General features: G+C 40.2%; 1 protein-coding gene across 7 annotated transcripts in view; it reads left to right on the forward strand.

The window, feature by feature from the left end:
* WNK1 (WNK lysine deficient protein kinase 1) overlaps positions 1-20148 on the forward strand; it is a 107114-nt gene that overhangs the window by 56111 nt on the left and 30855 nt on the right. For 3 of the 7 annotated variants that reach the window (XM_075051087.1, XM_075051088.1, XM_075051089.1), the window contains exons 5-12: positions 5142-5230; positions 6669-6888; positions 7112-7448; positions 8550-8737; positions 13858-14286; positions 17563-17634; positions 18260-18409; positions 19465-19938. In XM_075051087.1, coding sequence (XP_074907188.1) covers positions 5142-5230; positions 6669-6888; positions 7112-7448; positions 8550-8737; positions 13858-14286; positions 17563-17634; positions 18260-18409; positions 19465-19938 — 1959 coding nt within the window. Of the gene's footprint in view, positions 1-5141; positions 5231-6668; positions 6889-7111; positions 7449-8549; positions 8738-10508; positions 12083-13857; positions 15079-17562; positions 17635-18259; positions 18410-19464; positions 19939-20148 lie in introns of those variants that run through there. The other 4 variants (XM_075051090.1, XM_075051091.1, XM_075051092.1 and 1 more) reach the window with 4 other exon arrangements.

Raw genomic sequence — 20148 nt, forward strand, 5'->3', positions numbered from 1 at the left:
GAACAATATGCTGACTGACCTGTTCCCCTCTGTTTAACAGTGTCCTTCTGCAACAGCAGGAATGAACTGGGTGATGATCCTACATGCAGCCTTAAACTATTGCAGAAAACCTGGGTGGAGAATAGGCAGAGCAGCCAAGGGGGGGGGCGGGGACATGCAGGAAGTAAAGGATCCCTGCGCTGCCTCTTCTTCCTCCTCCTTACAGCTAGCTGGGCAGGCAGAAAAGGACATGCTTACCTCTTGCTTACATTGATTCTTTCTATTCAGCATTTGAGTGGCAAAAGCAGATACTAAGCTCAAATCTCTGCAGCCTCATGTACTGGACTTCGAAAAGTACAAGAGGTGTCAAACAGAAAACAATGCTCCCTTTGAACTTTGATGTCTGCTTTCCTTCCGCTGTGCGTTAAGTCCACTGCCTAGTGGATTCCCATCGGAAACTAGCACCTAACTAACTCTTTGGTGTGTGCGGCTCTCTCTTCCTGATGGATTTGACAAAAAGAGAGCTCTGTTCCGTGTTTGTAATTGTTAATTCCCACTGCTGCTGCTCTCACAAGGATTGTGCTAAAGAGGTAAGTAAGAATTTCAGCTCTGTAAAGTGTGTGTGTAGTCACAGGAAAGGATTTTGGGGGCAAATCAGAATTCTTGACAAATCTGCTGAACTGCTTTACGTTTGCATAGCTTGGGTCTTCAGCTTTTAAACTTGACTGTACTTTTTTTCCCTGTAAATTTTAAATGTAGATTAAAATCCTGAACAGCAAGGCTGGAACGCTTATTGCTTCTGCTATTTTCTACCTGTGTTGTTATTCCAAATTTAACTTTTTTTAAATTTAGGACTGCTGCGGGTATGTAACACTTCCTCTGTCTTCGTTTTGGTTTGGTGTGAAAGTTATACAGCACTGATTGTATCTTCTCTTACGAAGTAAATGATATTTTCAGTATCTCTTGCATTAGAACAAGATGCTAAACCACTGACCCAGTAATGTAGTGATCTAACTAATGCAAAATACTATATGTTTCTATGCAAAAATTGTGAAGAGGAATTCTGAGTAGCTTATACTTTGGTGTTTAAAGTATCTTGAAAATCCAGTGGTTTTAAGAGTACCTAACTTGCCTTTAATGGACCAAATAACTATATAAATGTGGATGTTGAATTTTGGAACACACTCTTTTTGCCTGATTAAAATCTGATAAAATCACAAACTTTACCACATCTAAGATAAGTGAAACATGCAATCTCTCCGCATGCCTAACATGAAGACTGTAAGTATTTAGTTTTGCTTCAGTTGCGCTTTGTGCTACCTACATATATGCCTATATTTTAGAGGTGCTCTCAAAACGTAAGTGTTCAGTGGGTTTTATTTTAAGCTGACGCTTCTTTCAAAAGAAGCAGTTCTGCCCTTTTTAGCTATTGCACTATCACTTTCCTTGTGTAAGCCTGAGAGTGCAGCAGTGTAGGGAACCAGGCTGGGGAGCTTCATCTCACTAGAAACCGCTGCAGGCTTTTTTGTTTGGATTTGTTTCAAGTCTGATAAACACTGATCTGGTTCATTATGCATCTGTATAAGTGTGTGTGCTGGCAAAAGGGAGGAAATGACATGGGTGTAGGAATGGGAGATGGCAAATAGGAGGCTGTTGCTTTCAGCAGCACTGCCAGTTTATGCTATTTTAGATAGTAGCTTGAGAAAATGTTGATGACTTCCATGAATGCCTGTTATACCTATCTGCACTTTTTTTTTTTCCTCTGCAAGAGCTCTTCCTTCTATTTCTTTAGCAAACTCAGAAAAAATGCTAGGGGGATTTGGGTGTTTAGTTCTTATTAAACTGCCACTGGGGAATAGGACTAGTAGATTAAAAGATTTGAGTTGTCCTGTGATTCTTCTAAGGAGTTTGGGGACCAGGAGAGGCATATAAGAACGTGACCGTCTTGCAATATATGTGGTGAAACCCAGGAAATGCTGAATGGCTTAGTATGTACTTGAGTGCCTTTGGGTTGAGGAACTAATGAATGTATGCTTGGCTGCACAGCTCGTGCTTTTAGGGACACATCAAGGTTATGTCTTTGCAGGGCCTGGCCTCCCTTTGGTTTCTCTGTGATGGCAGATTAAGGTCTATAGGCAGCTCTGGGTAGAAAAGGGTTCACTGATTTATTGATTTTTATCATTCATAGTATCTTCTGCCTTGTTACATAAAATAGTTTGACACTTCTGTAGTGCTTAGAGGAGGAAAAAAAAAAGTTTTTAAAAGCTGACAGTAGTTAAGTGACCTGAGCTTCAGTGCAAGGGGTGTTTGGCCAGCACTGTATACTAGGCTTAGGCAACCTTTCTCATGGACTGTGGAACAAACTGAGAAATAGGTAGCTGCTTCAACACAGAATCCTCTGTTGGTTTTAGGCTCTAGTGTGAGGTTCTCCCAGATTTTCTGAGGAGCAGTTAGGAACATAGAAGCTATGCTGGAGGAGGCTCGCAGGAGCTTCTCTTTTTAACTGAACTCTTGGTTTGAAATTCACAAAATGGTGTATTGTAAAATGGCCCTCATGGAAGGGCCTGAAGATTTTTGATAGGTATTTTAATCTCTTTCAGGGTAGAGAAACACAGTGTAGCAGACTGATTCACTGATTTTAGCTTTACCTTTTCAGGCTTCGTGCAGGAGCAGAGCATGTGGTAAAATAGTTAACAAGAAAACTCATGCTCTGGCTTTGTTATGTTAATATGTTAAGTTGTTTTACCTTAGCTTTAGTTTTTCTGAAATGAGATTGTCACAGATCTGACACCTTCCTTCTGCTGCCACGGTGTAAATGAACATACGTGCAGGCTGCTGCTATGTCTGGGCTTGCAGCTATTTAGGAGACTTAGATGTGTTAAACTTTTGCAAATTTAGATACAAATATGTACAATAAGCAGTTTAATTCTAACTATTGCATAGGTTATGTATGTATGTGTATATAGGAGAGCATTTAATTATGTACAGAAACATCTATCTCTACATATATGAACCTGATGTCCTGCGACCATGTTAAGCTTGGTCATAGTTAAAAGGTGGGTGTCTCTGACTAGCCTGCTATATGAGCAGAGACACATGTAAACAGGTACTTGATGCCAGTAGTAAACACTAGAACTAGTTTTATAAATCCCTATGGGAGCGTAGGTCTCTGCTCCTGCTAGGAAGCTGATATGACCTGGTTACAATATTAAACTTACCCATCCAAACTTCAGTCTGGTGTCTTATCAGCTGAGGCATTGATCTCCAAAAGTCTTAATGTTCAGTGAAGCTTTAAAAAGCATTAAGCTAATGTTCAGTGACAGACTGTGTTTTGGGGCTTATTCTAGTCACAATATACTCTTCAGTTCTGTGAATGTCAATTACTAGAATTTCATAAGAGCAAATTTTAGACCAAAGAAATAAATAACCAGAATGCTGTTGTAACAAGTTTTTATAAACTGAAAAACTGTCTTTCTATAGTTTTTGTTTGTTTGTTTTCTTTTTGGTTTTGGGGTTGTTTTTTCCTTTGAAAAATTCCAGATCCAACAACTTTGTAAAACATAGTAACAAATAGCACTGTTGTCCACTGAAAGACTGGACTCTTGTGCTTCTCCCAGTTTTGTGTTTGCATCTGTTAAAGTTGATGTTGACCGTGCCCTCTCCTGGAAGAGTGCAGTAGAGAATATTTTAGGTAGTGAACATAAGTCAATAATATACTGCCATGTCTGGCCAAGGGGGAAAAAAAAAAAGTATCTCAATGTAGATGAGAATCATTATCGTAAGTCTCCTATGTTCAGTTAAATGAAGGTCTGTATTTGCAAAGGCTCTGGTTCAGAGTCTTGAACCTTTCTGTTTCAAGACTTGTTTGGGGCTGATGATAGAGGAAGGGGGAAGGGTCATGTCTTGATGTCCCCATTGGGTGAGCAGCAGTATCATATAGGATATTGGGAGAAGTACTCACTGGTTAGGACATGTATTATGATGCTTATACTACTACTTCATTTATGTCTTTATTTCAGATTCTATAGTTTTCACTTTTTGTTTAGTTGTGATTTACTAGTGACACAGGGTCAGATGTATCAAGTGTATGATTTCAGGATTGTTCTGCTTGAAAACATGGACTCTTCATATGACAGAACTTGAACAGGATGTATTCATCCTCTCTTAGTCTGCTGTCTTACATACAGAGTTTGCAGCTAAAAGCTGAATAAAGTAAAATTGAATGCCAGATTTTGCTGTTGTAGACAATTGTCCCCGACATAGAGCTTCTGGCCATGATTAAGTGATGAAGTTTGGTGCTCTGCCTGCAATGTTTTGCAGAATTCCCAGATGGTCATATCTCATGGCTTATTTGCTTTACTGATTTGAGTAGCTGATCATACTTAGATTTTGTTTTTCTCTTCCTGTAATGGCTTTAACATGTATTGGAGAAAGAATTGCTGTGTGTTGTTGAAGGTCTGTATTGCTAAGCTCATTTTCCTCAACTTGCAACAGCAGTGATGCAGGAGTGTGGTTTGAGTATAGTAGATCTTCTGGGGAGAGCTAAGATACAGGGAAGTCTTTTTTTTTTTTTTTTTTTTTTTAAATTTCCTCTCTTTTTTTTCTCTTTTTTTTTTAATTTTTATTTTTTAAAAAAACCCCAAACATTGGACAAGTTACTTAATGATCCAGTCAGATCATTCTGGGCTAATGTTTTTCCTGTAAAATCAATCTATGCCAAAATTACTTCATATAAAGGCATGTTGGAGACATTTTGGGAAGCACCAGCATCCTTTGAAGACTGTTAAATTAACCATGTGGGTTTGTGCACTAGTGTTACGTAGGAAACGTTTCCTTCCATTCTCAGTCCAGTCTGCATACTTGCCTCTAACCAGCATAACTTCCATGGAAACTAGACAGTTCTCCTATCTTAACTGAGAACCTAAATGCCAAAACCTTCTGTTATGGAAGTGTAGCTGAGAAATAGTGGGGGGAAAAAATGCTTGCAAAAGTCACTGACAAACAGATGAACAATAAGATTGGGGTCAGATTTCTCTATAATTTGCACTAGTGGGGAATTCAGGCCAGTTATCTATTGAGTAAAAATAGTTGGTCTGTAAACACAATCAAAACTTATATCAAATGGGCTTTCCAGTTTCTCTGTTGTTACTTGTATGTTCCAGGGTGTCAAGCCAGCCAGCTTTGATAAAGTAGCAATCCCTGAAGTGAAGGAGATTATTGAGGGATGCATTCGGCAAAACAAAGGCGAAAGGTAAGTACTGTCTTTTCACATAGAGATATTACTTGCTGTCTGAGTCTCTTTGCTGTCTGAGTCTCTTATCTGTGATGATACCAGATCCAGTTAGTTCCTGGGGTCTTCTGTGTTCTGATGAGAGTTGGGAAGCCAGTATTACTTCTGCAGCTTCTATTCTCTGGTAGATTCTTATTCAGTGACTGCTTTAGAGAAGTAACAGTGTCAAGAAAAGGGCAAATGCTATAGTAACCATCCATGTGCGTTTATTCAGAAATTCTACTGTTTTATTAAAAACTTTGACCTAGTCAGCAAAATAGTGGAGGACATCCTTCCGGGTTCCCAGGTATTTGCATTGTTTGGTTGGTTTGTTATTCTGTAATCCTTTGTTTTTCCTGTCCCCTTGATTTTGTCAGCATTTTATGGCTGATTATTTTCAGGGCTCTTATTTTTTAAATTCTTGCTGTTCATTTTGATCCACATTTTCTGCAAGATGACTTCTACTTGAAGTGACTAACTTATACCATTACAGGAAATCTGTAACTGCTCTGATGGCTTATTTGTGGGGTTTGTTTTGTTTTCTGCTTTTACATAGTTGTTGCTTACTGAATGTCTGATTTGAGAGTGCTTCAGCCTTTGCCCCTCCTCTAGCCTCCTGCTATTCTGTTCAGAGCTAGTTTTGTCAGTTTATGGATATTTATTCATCCCCTTCTATTAACTCGAAGTTTTATATCTGATGGCATTGCTATGTATTTTTAATCCCTGTTCTTTTTCTTAGTTTTAAACAATTTCCTATTTTTTCCTTATTGTAAGTTAGTTCTGTGGCTGCACATCACTTATTTCTTGCCATTTAGTTTAAGCAGTTAACTTTTAGACTACTACTGTTAACGCTGTGTGTGTATGAACATAGATCTTTTTTGTACCTTCAGGACAAAGCTTCTAATTGTGTCAAACAGAATGGAAGTTGAAGTGGTTCAAAATAGTATAAAATATGAAAGGAATAACGTGGTGCTTATCTAGTGCTGAATTTACTAGATGAGGCTCTTGATAAGATCTTGAAATAGACTGAAAGACATACTTGTTACTGTACTGATTTGAGGACTAAGGGTTGTGTGTTGGATCTTAATGTTCAGTAAAACCAAACTGTTTCTTCAAGGTTTCTTTTTATTTTAGTTAATGTATATCCTCTTCAGTTGGCTTAAATCTGTTGGTACTTCCGTTGACCAATGTGTGATTTTTTTTTTGTTTTGTTTTGTTTTTGTACATCTGTATTATTGCATTTTGTTTCTCCACCATGCTTTTAAATAGAAATTTGAATGATGGGCTGTCACATAATTCATGGGAGAAGAGTGAAATGTAGAGAATAAATGTGGGGGATCATCAGGCAAGTATATTCCTTAATATTTTATGAAAACCTAGTAACTGTATGTGCTTTCTACATTCTTCCCCAATATACTAGATATGCTATTAAGGACCTTTTGAATCATGCTTTCTTCCAAGAAGAGACTGGAGTACGGGTAGAACTAGCAGAGGAAGATGATGGAGAAAAAATTGCCATTAAACTCTGGCTGCGAATTGAAGACATCAAAAAACTCAAGGGCAAATATAAAGATAATGAGGCAATAGAGTTTTCCTTTGACTTGGAGAGAGATGTCCCAGAGGATGTGGCACAGGAAATGGTAAGTGTTGGTGGTCTTATAAAGCATTGGAAGTACTGGTGTTCTTTGACAGTGAAATGTAGTCTGTCGGCCTCTGCCTTTGCTGTTGTTACTGTCTAGAAATAAAACAGCTTCAGAAGTCTGTGAATGAGAAGTTAGTGCCAGAGAGTGGTAGCTTATATTGTAGCACTACAACAGTGGCTGTCTATGACAGTCTGAATTCTGTGAATATATCCTCCTTCAGGTGGAATCTGGCTATGTCTGTGAAGGGGATCACAAGACAATGGCGAAAGCTATCAAGGACAGGGTATCTTTGATAAAGCGAAAGCGAGAGCAGCGTCAGTTGGTGCGAGAAGAACAGGAGAAGAAGCTTCAGGAAGAAGGTAGTCAGAAGCAGCAGCTGGAGCAACAGCAACCATCAAGTGCTTCCCATGCAGGGTCAAAGCATCCCCTATCTGTCACTGGTACTGCTCCTGTCCCCACTACTTCAGCATCGGTTTCTACACAAGTGGAGCCTGAAGAACCAGAAGCTGATCAACACCAACAACTGCAGTTCCAGCAACCCAGTATATCTATTCTTTGTAAGTGTGTTGGTTTATTTAGGAACTCTTACACTTACACAGTTCCCCCCCTTAAGAGCCTTAAACTTTTGGTGGGTATAGCAGTAAATATCTTACGATGTTGCTGTCTGCTATTGCTGTCTGCTGAAGAACATTGGCCCACTAGAAAGCACAGCAAAGTAAGATGCGTTCCTGTGCTTTAGCTGAGCCAAGTCTTGGCACAATTCACAGTCCAGTGTCAGCACAAAGTCATTTTACTTTGTTTGAAGTTAATACACCAAATGAACCTGGGCACCTGAAGCATGAACACATGTCCTAGTTTTTGCTGCCTTCCTATAGGGACAGTATATTCTGGCCCTGCAGAAGGCTGTATACTCTTGCACTAGTGTGCAGTTAGAGCTATTAGAAACACTTATTTGAATCCCTGTTAACTTACACTTAAGGTGGAAATGAGATTAATGTACAAGCAGTTCTGCTCATAATTTGCTTTCTGAAAAAAAGGTTTCATTTTCTGTTTTACGTACTATACATGAAAAGAAGAATTAATACTCCTAACTTTTCCTCTTCTGCCATCCCAACGTTCGAATCAGTATTTGAATAATGATGGTAGATGAGAACTTCCATATTAGAATGGTGAAGTTAGAAAGCAAATTACTGTCTGCTCTGTAGTTGATAGGGATTTTAAATTCACTACTGTGCCTACATCAGGTGCATCTGCCAGCCAGCACAACAGACCTGTTTTATATATCTGTGTAAAATTAAATAAAAATAATAATTAAAACCCCCTGAAAGATCATTCATAACAATGTGGAATTTAAGTTTCTATTTCTGGTCTAGCCTTTTATAGGAAGCATAGTTTACTATTAAGTATCTTCATAAAGAGCTCCTGAAATTACTGATTTCTTCAGAGGTTAGGGGAAGACATATTGGTAAGGATGCTGTATTGAGGAAGAAAAAAAATGTATTTTTAAACTAGCTTAAATATTACAAAACGTAATATGCTAAGGTCCATGTAACATGTCACAAACATCAATCTAATATTTGATTGATTATAGTATCTTTGAAGTTATGAATCCACACTGCAGTTCTTGAAACACAGATTTTTATCTTTAACTTCTGCAGCTGATGGGACAGTTGACAGTGGCCAGGGGTCATCTGTTTATACTGAATCATGTGTGAGCAGTCAACAGACTGTGTCGTATGGTTCCCAGCATGACCAGTCAGTCTCAACACCTGCAGTACAGGGATATGGAGCTTCAGTTGGCCAAGTCCAGTCACAGCAGCATGGAGGATATCAGCCACCTGCAGCGGTAAGCCAGAATTTACAGTATGGCAAATGCATGGAATTACTTGATTTTGTATTTCTCTGGAAAGGTGAGAGAAAAGTCTGCCAGGCAATCTTCCATGTATGTTTTGTTTTGCATGTGATACAGATCCAACATGGGAGTAGTTAATGGGCTGTTTTTGCGAGGTGACTGAGTCTGGGGGGGGACTAAAATATGCAAGGGCATATTTGTCTTTAAAGCTTTTATTTTATATCTTGAGTGCACTTAAGCAGAATGATGGGTTAGGTTTTTTTTATGGATGGAAGTAACATCCTCAGAACAAGACTATATTATGGAAGTAAGCATTTAATCTCACTCAGGAAGGTGGTGTATGTATGTATATATGAAGTTACTAGGGATCAAGCTGTTGGTTTGATTTGAAGAAGGGATTAGAATAATTTGAGCTACTGTATAAGTATGAAATTGCTGTGTGTGTTCTGTGAGGCTTTGATTACAGATTCTGCAGGTAAGATTTTTTTAACTGTTATAGAATGCTGCATGTGAGAACTCCAGACTGAAAAGACCCCACACCCTTGTTCCCAATTTTATTTCTAGCTTGTGTTGATTTGCTCATCAGTTGCCATGCGTATTCCTTTTCCCTGGAAAGTCTGCACTGGGCACAAATACTTTTCCTACTATGTTCATTTGTGTTGCCCTTTTATTTTGTATGTTTTTTTCCTTGGTATGTTTTTAGATCCGAGTATGAGAGTATGCAGAAATCTATTCTAACTCTGGAGTAGAACTCTGCTACTGTTAATATTGTCTTCAGTGGTTCCCTTGTCGCTTGTTTTTTACACAAATAAAAATCTGAGCCTGAGGCAGAGACATTATGGTATAATGTAGTAATACCATAAGGGAGAAGATGTGACACTTAAGACCAAGGGTCCTCACTTTTTTTGGTGCCTGTGGATGTAGGCTTTTATTACAGAATGTTGGTGTTACTAGCTTTTTGGAAAACATGCTGGTTTCACTCACAAGCAAAGCGTCTCCATCTTTTTCAAAGACACTTAACCCAAAGCATGTGGTACTGCTAGTCCTTGATCAAATGAGTTTTTAATCCCTCTAAATAAGCTCTTGTTCTGGGTAAGCCATATTTTGATGTGTGGGCATGTATTGGACCAGAAGCCATTTCACTGTCTTGGGATGGCTAGCTTCCACGTTGAAAGACGATAATCTTTTGAGAGGTGACGGGAGAACAAGCATATGATAGAGGTATAGTTAAGCTGCTTAGTTCACTGCTAAAATGTGCTCATGCTCTAGGATGATGACAGTGGTACCAGAAGGTTGACAGAGTGGAGTAGAACAGAATGGCAAGTCAAAATGATACTGGCAACTGGAGAAATGGCCTTAAGAAGAAATAGAATGCAGTTTAATCAGGGCAAGAGCAAAGTTCATGCTTAAACAGGAATTATCACCTACACAAGTACAGGATGAACAACAACTGACTAGGCAGCAATTCTGCCAAAAAAAAAAAAAAAAGTCAGGGATTACATTGGACCACAGGCTGGACATGGTCAAAAACATCATGCTGTTGTGAAAAAGGCAGACTTTATATGCAATAGTTCTGCTCTTGGCCATTAGTAAGTCTGTCCCGGACACCCTGCTTGAGTGAATTTGAGGGTGAATTGGGAGAGAATTCAGAGGAGAGTGACACCCCCCCCCCCCCCCCCACCCCCACCCCCCACCCCCGAAATAAAGAAAACAAGGTTTATGTGGGAAGACTGAAATGGTTAAGCTGAGCCTATGAAAGACAAGCTTGAAGAGAGAGAAAGCTGTAAAGGCTGCTGTAAAATAGGAGGAGGCTAATCAGACCACAGCATTGTTGTCAGATAGAATAAGAAATAATATGCCTAAATTGCAGCATGGAATTACTGTTTGGGAAGGTTTTTTTTCTTTCTAACCAACAAGGACAGTTAAGTACTGCAGTCCCCATCACTGGAGATGTTTCTGAACAGTTTAGATTAGAGTCAGGCATAACATATATAAGTAGTCCTGCCTTGGAACTGATGAAGATTTTGGGTGAAATATTTATTTAACCCTTTGAGTTCCCTTATGCCTCTCCCATTTTTTTGAGCAGTCTGACATCAAAATCAGATCTCCACTGGATATCTTGAGGTTTTTTTCCCTGGAGGTCTGTATTTGATTTCAGTTATTTTAAGAAACTGTGGATTACATCCTTAAGAGGCATATACCATTAAGAGAAGGAAAACTTGCAGTTGAAGGCTGCATCTTTTAAACATCATCTTTCCATTCACTTAAAAAAAACCCCACAACAAAACACAACACACCAAAAAAGCAATAACAAAAAAAACCCAACCAAAAATGCCCCACCCCAAAACCTAATTCTGATTCTTCCAGTTTGGTTGGATTTTGACCTATGGCCTTCTGGATTGAGGCAAGATTACAAAATCCTGATGCTTTTATTGGCCCAGCATCTGGAAAATGCTTGTCTAAGACTGATTTTACTGAATTTTCCGCACATTAAACCAACTTTTTTCTACAACTCATGTTGTAGAATGTGTAATGTTTAAATTTTTGTGGTAATATTTTAGTTAATAAAGAGCCAGCTGTATACAGTTAGTCCACTTAATTCAGGCAGGGAGGTGCCCAAGCAGAGAGACTGGGTGAGGTGATATGTGTAAACACACATCCACTCACTAAACTAAGAATGAATGTTTGAAAGCTCATCAGTATCTTTTTAGTTTTTTTTAATTTGTCAGACTACCAGATGCTGAGAGTACACACAGTATGAGCTGCATCAGTGGCCTCAGAGAAAATACTCTCTCCTGTCTGTTCTGCCCTCCACATGCTTCTTGTAAGGGTATTAGGGAACTTCCCACACTGCTCAGTAACCTAAGGCAAACTTGGGTCCTCAGAGGTGCTCATAACCTGTTCCCAGTGTGTGTTGGCATTCATTCAACACTCTCATATCTTCTTGCTCGCATATTAGTCAGTATTGGGCCTCTCATTGTATGTCTGCATTTCTTTTCTACCTCATTATAGTTTTTGCTGGTTTTGTTATTCATTTTTTTTTTAAGTGTTCAATTCTTAACTTTTGTTTTCCTCCTTTAGCCTCAACGTGGTCGTAGCATGTCAGTTTGTGTCCCCCACCTTCCTGCTCTTCCCTCTATGTCCTGCATCCCTCTCAGTGCTCCTTGCACCCCACCACCAGCGTTGTCTGCACCTCTTTCTCCTTTCTACCTTCGGACTGTCCCTGAAGAAACCTTTGCAGAAAAGCTTTCTAAAGCCCTGGAAAGTGTCCTGCCCATGCACTCTGCCTCTCCACGCAAGCATCGACGCTCCAGCCTGCCCTCCCTCTCTGTCAGTCCTGTATGTGTTACCATTTGCCTCCTGGCACAGTAAGATAAGTTATCATTAAATACATCCTGGGCTTTGGGCATTTTTAAAATGAGAAAATGAGAAATGAAGAGTTGATTCCTTATACTGTGCTGCTGGAATGTTGATTTTTTTTTTAATTTATTTTTTTGGGGGAAGCAGTACACTTAAACATTATCAAACAGTAGCTGACCTTTTTTTTTTTTTTTTTGTATTATAGTATAGTATAAATGTAAATTACCCAGTTGTACCACAGAAGGTAAGGGGAAGACTAGTCCTTATCCCCTTAAGTCAGAAAACCAGCTTTTTATTTTCCAACTTCTAAGCAAGTATTGAATGTTAATTAAGCTCCACACAAAACAACCAGCTTTTAAAGCTTGGTTGCTGTGGCTAGTTATTCTAAAAGCTGTGGCTAGCTGTGCTAGTGATACTAGAAATTCAGAGTATGAATACTTTTGAGGATTTTTCTGTAGGTTTTAATCGAAAATGCCACTTCAGCTGTTTTTTGATGGGAAGAAGCCATGGTTTTGTGTTTCTCAAAGTCAGATGCAAGATAGCTTGCAAGACAGGAGGTAGTGTCTTTTCAGTTTTGGGCTTCAATTTACACAAAATAAACCTTGAGAAACATTTCTTTATAAATTAAGTGGAACCAGTTTTCAGAACATAGGGAGAGTTCTTCATCCTGTAGGACCTTCTTGTTAGTATTGGTCAATATGGAAATTTGCTGCTGCTTTTCTGGAAAAAAGGGGTTGGGGAGAAAGAACAATGTGGAAACAGCAACTTGAAAAAGTCATAAATGCCATCTGTCTTTAAAGACAGTATATTTGCTATTGACTCTTGCAATTTTTTTTTTTCCTTTAGGGTAGATAATACATTCTCTCTCTGCATACTGTGGGCAGAGATGAAAGTATGCAGAATTACTAAATTGTTTGGTATTCTTACATAGAACTCTCTTTAGTGAAATTTTACCTATAAATCTTAAATAAGGTGAGCCTCATGTGAAGTAGTACATCAGATGGAGTGGAATTGCCTGAGGCCTCTGCTGTTACTAAACCTGTGAATGTTTTATTGTCCAGGCAAGAGTTAGTTTCTTTCAGTGAGTGCTAATTTTCCATGTGAAAAGGTATGATCAAAAGTGATCAAAGGGATTAAGAGAGATGATCAACTTTGGCAGAATCCAGAGGCTCTGCAGTTTTATCATACTTTTTTTTTTTTCCAGCTGTGGGCTGGAATGGTTCTGTTTTGTCTCAAAAGGTTTCTCTTTAGCTCTTTGGATAGCATACAGGACGCTAGCACTGTGGTTTTTGTGTTGGATAATACTAAGATTTAACGTCATTTTATCTTCTAAGTGCAAACTAGAGGCTCTGCATTGTTGCTGCTATCAAGTTCTGAATTTTCGTATTCCCCATATGGCAGTAACCTCAGGGGTTTGATTGGATTTCAAGCCCAGATCACAGTGGATAGCCCATGACAATAAACCTCATTCCATTGTCAGGAGCAAAACTGTTTTCTTCTTGTGAATTATTGGAATTGGACTGGAAAAGCAGCTCTAACACAAGCAAATGTTTCCATTTGTAGCTATGCCTGCCATGGATGTATTTAATGGATATTTACAACTCACCTAAATTTCCTAAGTAATGTATGTTTTTGACCATGAATTGAGTAGTCATTCTATAAAGTTACTTCACAGAACTGCCTAGTGAACTGTGCATGTTGATGTGCTTTCACTTTTAATGTATGAATTACTTGTCTTGTTCATGTCAATACAGCCTCAGCATCCGCGTGGGGGAACACCAACGTTCCCAGATTCCCAGATATTTTTCCCAACCGTTCATGAACGGCCGGTGTCTTTCTCGCCACCACCTGTCTGCCCGCCGAAGGTGGCAGTTGCTCAGCGGCGCAAGAGCACTTCATTTTTGGAAGCCCAAACTTGCCACTTCCAGCCATTGCTGAAGACTGGCCAGAGTTTAGTTCCACCTGGTGGTAGTCCCACCAATTGGACACCAGAGGCATTCGTTATGCTGGGCACAGCAGCTCAGAGAGTCGCTGGAGAGCCTCTGCATGTGCAAGTTAATCCCGTGTTTGAGCCAGCTCCTGTCCACAGTGACTATAGATCTGGACCAACACCTCCAGAGGATGCTCACTACAGAATGCATCCAGAAGCTGTATATTTGGTGGGCATGCACTATCCATCACAGGTATCGGAGCAGTATGATCAAGTAGCTTATAACTCTCATGCGACTGAACAACATTTGAAGCAGGTCTCTGAGTCAAACCATGGGCAAGGTGGTCCTCCACAAAGCTCTGTGTTCGACTTTCAATTGGGGCAAACATACCTGGCAAGACATGTTCAGAACCTGAGGCTGGATTCTGGGATGGGTCCCCTTTCTCCATTATCCAGTGTTTCAGCTCCTCTGAGTGCAGATCCTGCTCAGATGACATTCCACCAGGTATTTGTTCCACACTCTGCCCCGGCTGTGCTCTCTCACAGTAGTGATGGCAGAGCGAGCTGTGTCTTTGAATTCCATGTACACACACCGACTTCTGCTTCAGCAGAAGGGGCAGTTTTACCCCAGCGGGTCTACAGAAGTCGCCGGGGCTCTATGGAGACCAGTCAAGAGGAATCCACTCAAGGCATAGGGTCGCACGGTCGGCTTCAGCCTGTGACAGAGGAGCAGTGTAACTATCTTGGTCCTGAGTTAGCAGGTCCCAGAGGGGGCTCTGCCAGGCGGAGCTGGCTGGAAGGAAGCCCGGAATACTCCAGTGATTCCTCACAGCTGACTTCCTCTGACACTGGCGATTTCCAGTCTCCTCCTCCTACAGGGGGGTCATCTTCTGCTTTTGGTTCAGACTTCTCATTGCCCATTGTTCAGCTGCCTCAGAAGGTATTGCAAGAGTCGCAGCTCTTCATCTGCTTCCCCCAGGGAGCCTCGACTCAGCAGGCCTTGTCCACCTCGCTTTCATCAGGACCACCTGCACTCTATCCTCAGGTTACAGGAGCAAACCCTTCCAGAATTTCTCTGCTTTTTATAAGTCATACCTTGCACTTAAAGGGGAGCCTTGCTCTTAGACTTGCTCCAAGTGGTTCTAAGTGTTAGCATTCATGGCGGTGTCTTTCCACCAAGTCAGTAGTATATTAGGATCTCTTTAACAAACCAGGTTGCGATGAAATAATGAGGCATTGGCAACCATTTGGTCTGTGTTCAGCTTCAACTGAAATATTGGTAGGGCTTTTGCGTTAAGGGTAACAAATGGTCAGTGTACCTCCTGGGACTAGTTGTTCTTTTGGCAAGAGATAGCTGGAGTACCAAATTGGCTTTTAAACAATGGATTTAATGAAATGTATCTTCTCCACAGTTTGAATCAGCAGCGATAGTAAAACTTGCTTCGTATTTTTGTTGCTGCTCCTTAGCCATTTAATGAGAATGTGTTATTTGAAGTTGAACTTCTGTATGAATAATGTTTTATTAGACAACAAGGTTAATTTGGTGACTATCCAAACTGCAAGAGCTCTTTCTAGGCTCAGGGGGGAGAAAGTGAGAAGAGAGGAATGCAAGGAGCTATATTATGTATGTGTACATGGATTTGGAAGTGTACTTGCAGGATCATTAAAGAAACTAAACAATCTCAGTAGTAAATTAGTGGCACAAACAACTGTTGCTAATAGGTATTGCTTCCTTATAAGCCTGGAATATGGTGTCCTTTTAAAAAGCAAAATTTGAGGCCTGAAGCTTAGTTTGGAGGTACATATTTTATCAGCACATATAGTATTTGCACTTGCAATAGTCAGTAACGCATTTGTACGCTGTGATTGTGAGGTGTATATGTATATACATTGTGCCTGCACTTGTAGTCTGAAACTTCTCATAATTTTTTTGTGAAAAGAGAGGATTTACTTTAAGTAGACTTCTCTCTTACTCCTTCTGTTCTTGGAATTAGGGGTTGTCTGATACTTTAGTTATTGGAGTATTAGCAATTTTGGGATTTGTGTGACAGAACTGGAGGACAGTCTTTGCTTTTTGTGGTGAGATCAAGAACTAAGTATTTAAGGCTTTCTATATGGGATAATGAAGGTCTTTTATTAAACCTGAAACAACTTTAATCACTAGTCTAATAGATAGCAATTTCTGTGCTGTAGTTGAGAAATTGTGGAGTGAAGCTGCTATACAAGAAGTTTGAAAACTGTGGGCATTGTTTCTCCATAAACCACCTTTGTTAAACTTCAGGAATTGAATTCTGATGGGTGTAAAATACATCTGGAAAACACAGTAAGGGATCATGATTATTTTACAGAATGTAAGTTCTGGGTTCTTTTATCTAATTCATTAAAAGAACAGAATTTGAAGCACAAACTGAGTCAATGTGAACAGATATTACAGCAGTGGGATATAGCAGGTGTTTAGATCCTAGCCAATAAGGGCTTCAAGCTTCTAAAACAGCAAAGAAAAAAATGGTTCTTTTCATTGGCAGTCTGCTTTCTCCAAAGTTTCTATAATTAAAAAAGTATGTAATTTTAATAAACCTGTTCCTTATAAGGTTTTGCAAGCTGAATGATCACAGCGTTAAGGAATTTTAGTAGGTATTTCTGATACGATACATATGCACCAGATATGTTTCTTACAAAGGCAGTTCACCAAAGTGGTGCAGGCTCAGGGAACTCATTTGGAGGTCTTTGTCTAGTTGTCTCCCAGGAGCTCATAAAGAAATATAACTGTCAGAAAAACAATAATGAAAACCCTGGGATCTGATAAAAAAATGTCAGCCACAAAAATAATAATGAAAATCCATTCCATTTTCCTCTACATCTTCCACATTCATTTCTATGCCACTCATCCATTTTTTTCGTTGCTTATTCAAAAATTCTGTCTTAGCTAGAACATGAACCCCCATATTCTTCAATATTCAATTTTTGGTAGACTTTGAATGGTAGCGAGTCTGGAAATTTCTAGCTTGTATTTTGACATGCCTCTCAAAGGGAACTCAAGACATGTATGTGTACCGAGTACTTTGTTATTGGTCTAGAATTCTGTATATCTTTGATTTTTTTTAACAGTTTTATTTCCTTCTAGCCTCCTTCTATGCCCCCACCTAACTGTGTTTAGAACACATGTAAAGGTAAAAATTAATGCATCTATTTCCAGTTATCATACCAAGGCATCCTGCTCTTAAAGCATCATCGGTGGAAGAAGCAGATGGTAGGCTGATCTGTCTCATGTTGAGGGGCATGTGGGTTGCAAAGACTTTCTGTATTGGTTGTTTTGGAAGACTTAAAATGGAGTTTGGTATCTTCCAGATTGCTCTGCTTTGTTCTGGTTGTCGTAATGGAATTTGGCCAAAAGGACTGCTTGTCCAAAATGACAGCTAGAAACCTATTCTAACCAGATCATTCCAGGCAGAAAAGATTTTTAACTGCCTGCTGCAGAAACCACAGGGGTTTTTTAAGCTGATTCTCTGTCTTTTTTTTCCTCCTCCAGACACAAGTGCAAGGCCAGTCAGCCTCAAGCAGTGCATCAGTGCCATCCCAGCCCACCCAACACACTCAGCAGGTAAGATCACAGTTCGTAAGTCCAGGAGTAAAATACTTCTAGTATAGGATTCTGATGACTCTTTAAGACCAATTGACTACTTCGGTTCCCCCTTCAACCCATGGTTTTGGACAAAAACGAAGGAATCCTCTGGTTCACACCAAATTTAACGTGCTATGAGATTAATCTCATTGACTTTCTGAAAATTATTTTTAGAATCATGTTAATGCTTGTTTTCATGTGTCTGTCCTTCCCAACTTTCACCTGAGCTTACAGTGGTGGCCCCATTCAAGGGAAGGCGTATCAGGATTTGCAAGTCTAGACAGGCAGACTTCATTCTCATGATTTCTTCTAACTGGAAATACTATCTTCTGCGACATTCTCTTCTCTTAACTGCCTTTTCTTCCTTCATAGAATCTTCATTCTTGTTTTCACAGGTGAAATGATTCTGTTGCAAGATTTGGGGCTGATAATGGAGTTGTATTAGTAATGCTAATAAGTAATTGCTAAAGCTTATTGACTCAGCATATTCAGAAGAACCACTGATGTCACTTATGAAGGAGTAAAAAGTAGAATTTAAATAGGATATGCTTTAAAAACTTCTGTTGGGGGAAAAAATAGCTTCTGCCTCTTTTCCCTACTACAGAATGCACAGCAGCCAGCCTCTTCCCAACAGCCTGGACAATACCAGCTGCAGCAGTCGTCAGTTTCTGCTGGCGCCACTCCCACACAAACTGTCTCTCAAACTCAAACTTCACAGATTATGCCAATGCCTCAGGCAGCAGCTGGGACACAGGTAAACAAAATTCTTCTTTCTAGCAGAAGATACTTTTCTTCTTCACAGCTGGCAAATTCAACATGCTGCTACTTTCACTTTTGTCATCTTTTCTAATGGTTCCAAAACATTCATCCAGATAATAGTATTCTTAGTGTACTACAACTACTAATTTTGTTGGAAAGTATGTTGGAAACCCTTTCTTTCACATGTGGCCATCGTGAGTAATTTGAGGGAGGGATAGCACTTCCATGTACAAACATCATTAAATTGTCAAAAATATAATGAGGCATATTGATGAATGGTACACTATGAATGGATTTTCAGGAACTTGTCATTTCTCTGCTTCCCATACAACGTCTATCTTCTGCACCATTATGTGGGTAAAACATGTTCACTTATTTAGGTAGTGAACCATAAGGACTGCCTTCTCCACTCTGTCATCTTTCTTATTCAGCTCTTCTCCTTTACTCCCTGGTCAAGAAGCTTCTGTTACTGAGTATTACTTCATTTTGGCTCATATCTCTATCTTGAACATGTGAGCCTTGATTTTGTTTTTAAAATTGTTGTTTTGTTGCTTGTTCATCTAAACTGCCTTTCCAGTTGCATCGTTCGCTGGCTTTAATTGACATATCCCCTGCCATTCTCTGAATGCTGGCACAGTGGCTTTTCGTTCTCCGTTGCTGTAGTCCCCATATCCAAAGCTGGCAGATTTGTTGAGAGATTTGCACTTCTTTCCTGTAAGAAGGCAGGCTTGGCTCTGGGGACAGAGTTGAGGGGAATTGGATTCTGTTTATGCACAAGTCAGTGCTTCAGGGTGTTTGAATGTTGCTCTTTCACCCTCTGTGGGTGTCTGTCTCAAGAGCCTGTTGAGTTCTTCAGGGGAAGTGTTGCGAAGTGAGGACCTTTTGGAACTCCAGCCAACTTCCCAGCCACTCTGCCAACTGTGCTCCCTACCCACTTTAACAGAGTGCTGTAACTTGAATAATTCTTTCTTTGACTAATGTGTAAAAACTCTGCTTTCTGCAACCCTGCTTTAAAAAAAAAATCTATCTCTATTTTCTTTACCTCCCCAGCTTCCTGTTTCCCAACCAGTGTCGATCATCCAAGGCGAGCCTCAATTACCTGTTGCAGCACCTTCTCTCCCTCAGCCTTCAGTTGCCCCATCAGTCCCCATTGGCTCTCATTTTCTACCCATGGGACAGCCCTTGCCAACTTCCATGGTTCCCCAGTTCTCAGTCTCTCAGTTGCCTGTAGCAGCTCCTCATGTGTCAGTGGCTCAGCCAGGTTTCCAGTCACTGCCCATTTCAATGGCAGCTGGCATGAATCAGCCATTGCTCACGCTGGCAACGTCTGCTGCGGCAACCGCTGTCCCTGTAGGATCAAGTGTTGTCCCTAGCCAGCTTCCTGCACTGATGCAGCCTGTGGCTCAGTTGCCCAGCCAGGTTCTCCCGCAGCTCCTACAGCCGGCTGTCCAGTCCGTGGGATTGCCGGTCAGCATTGGACAAGCTGCTGAAGCTTCACTTCCTGCTGGAGATGCTCTTTACCAGGTATTGTTGCAAGCCAGCAGAGCTCTTCTCCACATTTTTACCTGTTCCTCTAAGGTACCAGATCTGAACGGTGTACCCTGGCCAACTGACTTCTCATAAGAGAGCCATTAAGCCACCAAGATGAATTCTGTTGTGTGGTAAAGGACCATTTTAAGGAGGGGAAAAAAACCCACCCTAACCACTCCTTGGACACCCTGGCGTTTTGAGCTT

The sequence above is a fragment of the Buteo buteo genome, chromosome 19, assembly GCF_964188355.1.
Source record: "Buteo buteo chromosome 19, bButBut1.hap1.1, whole genome shotgun sequence".
Taxonomy (NCBI): domain Eukaryota; kingdom Metazoa; phylum Chordata; class Aves; order Accipitriformes; family Accipitridae; genus Buteo; species Buteo buteo.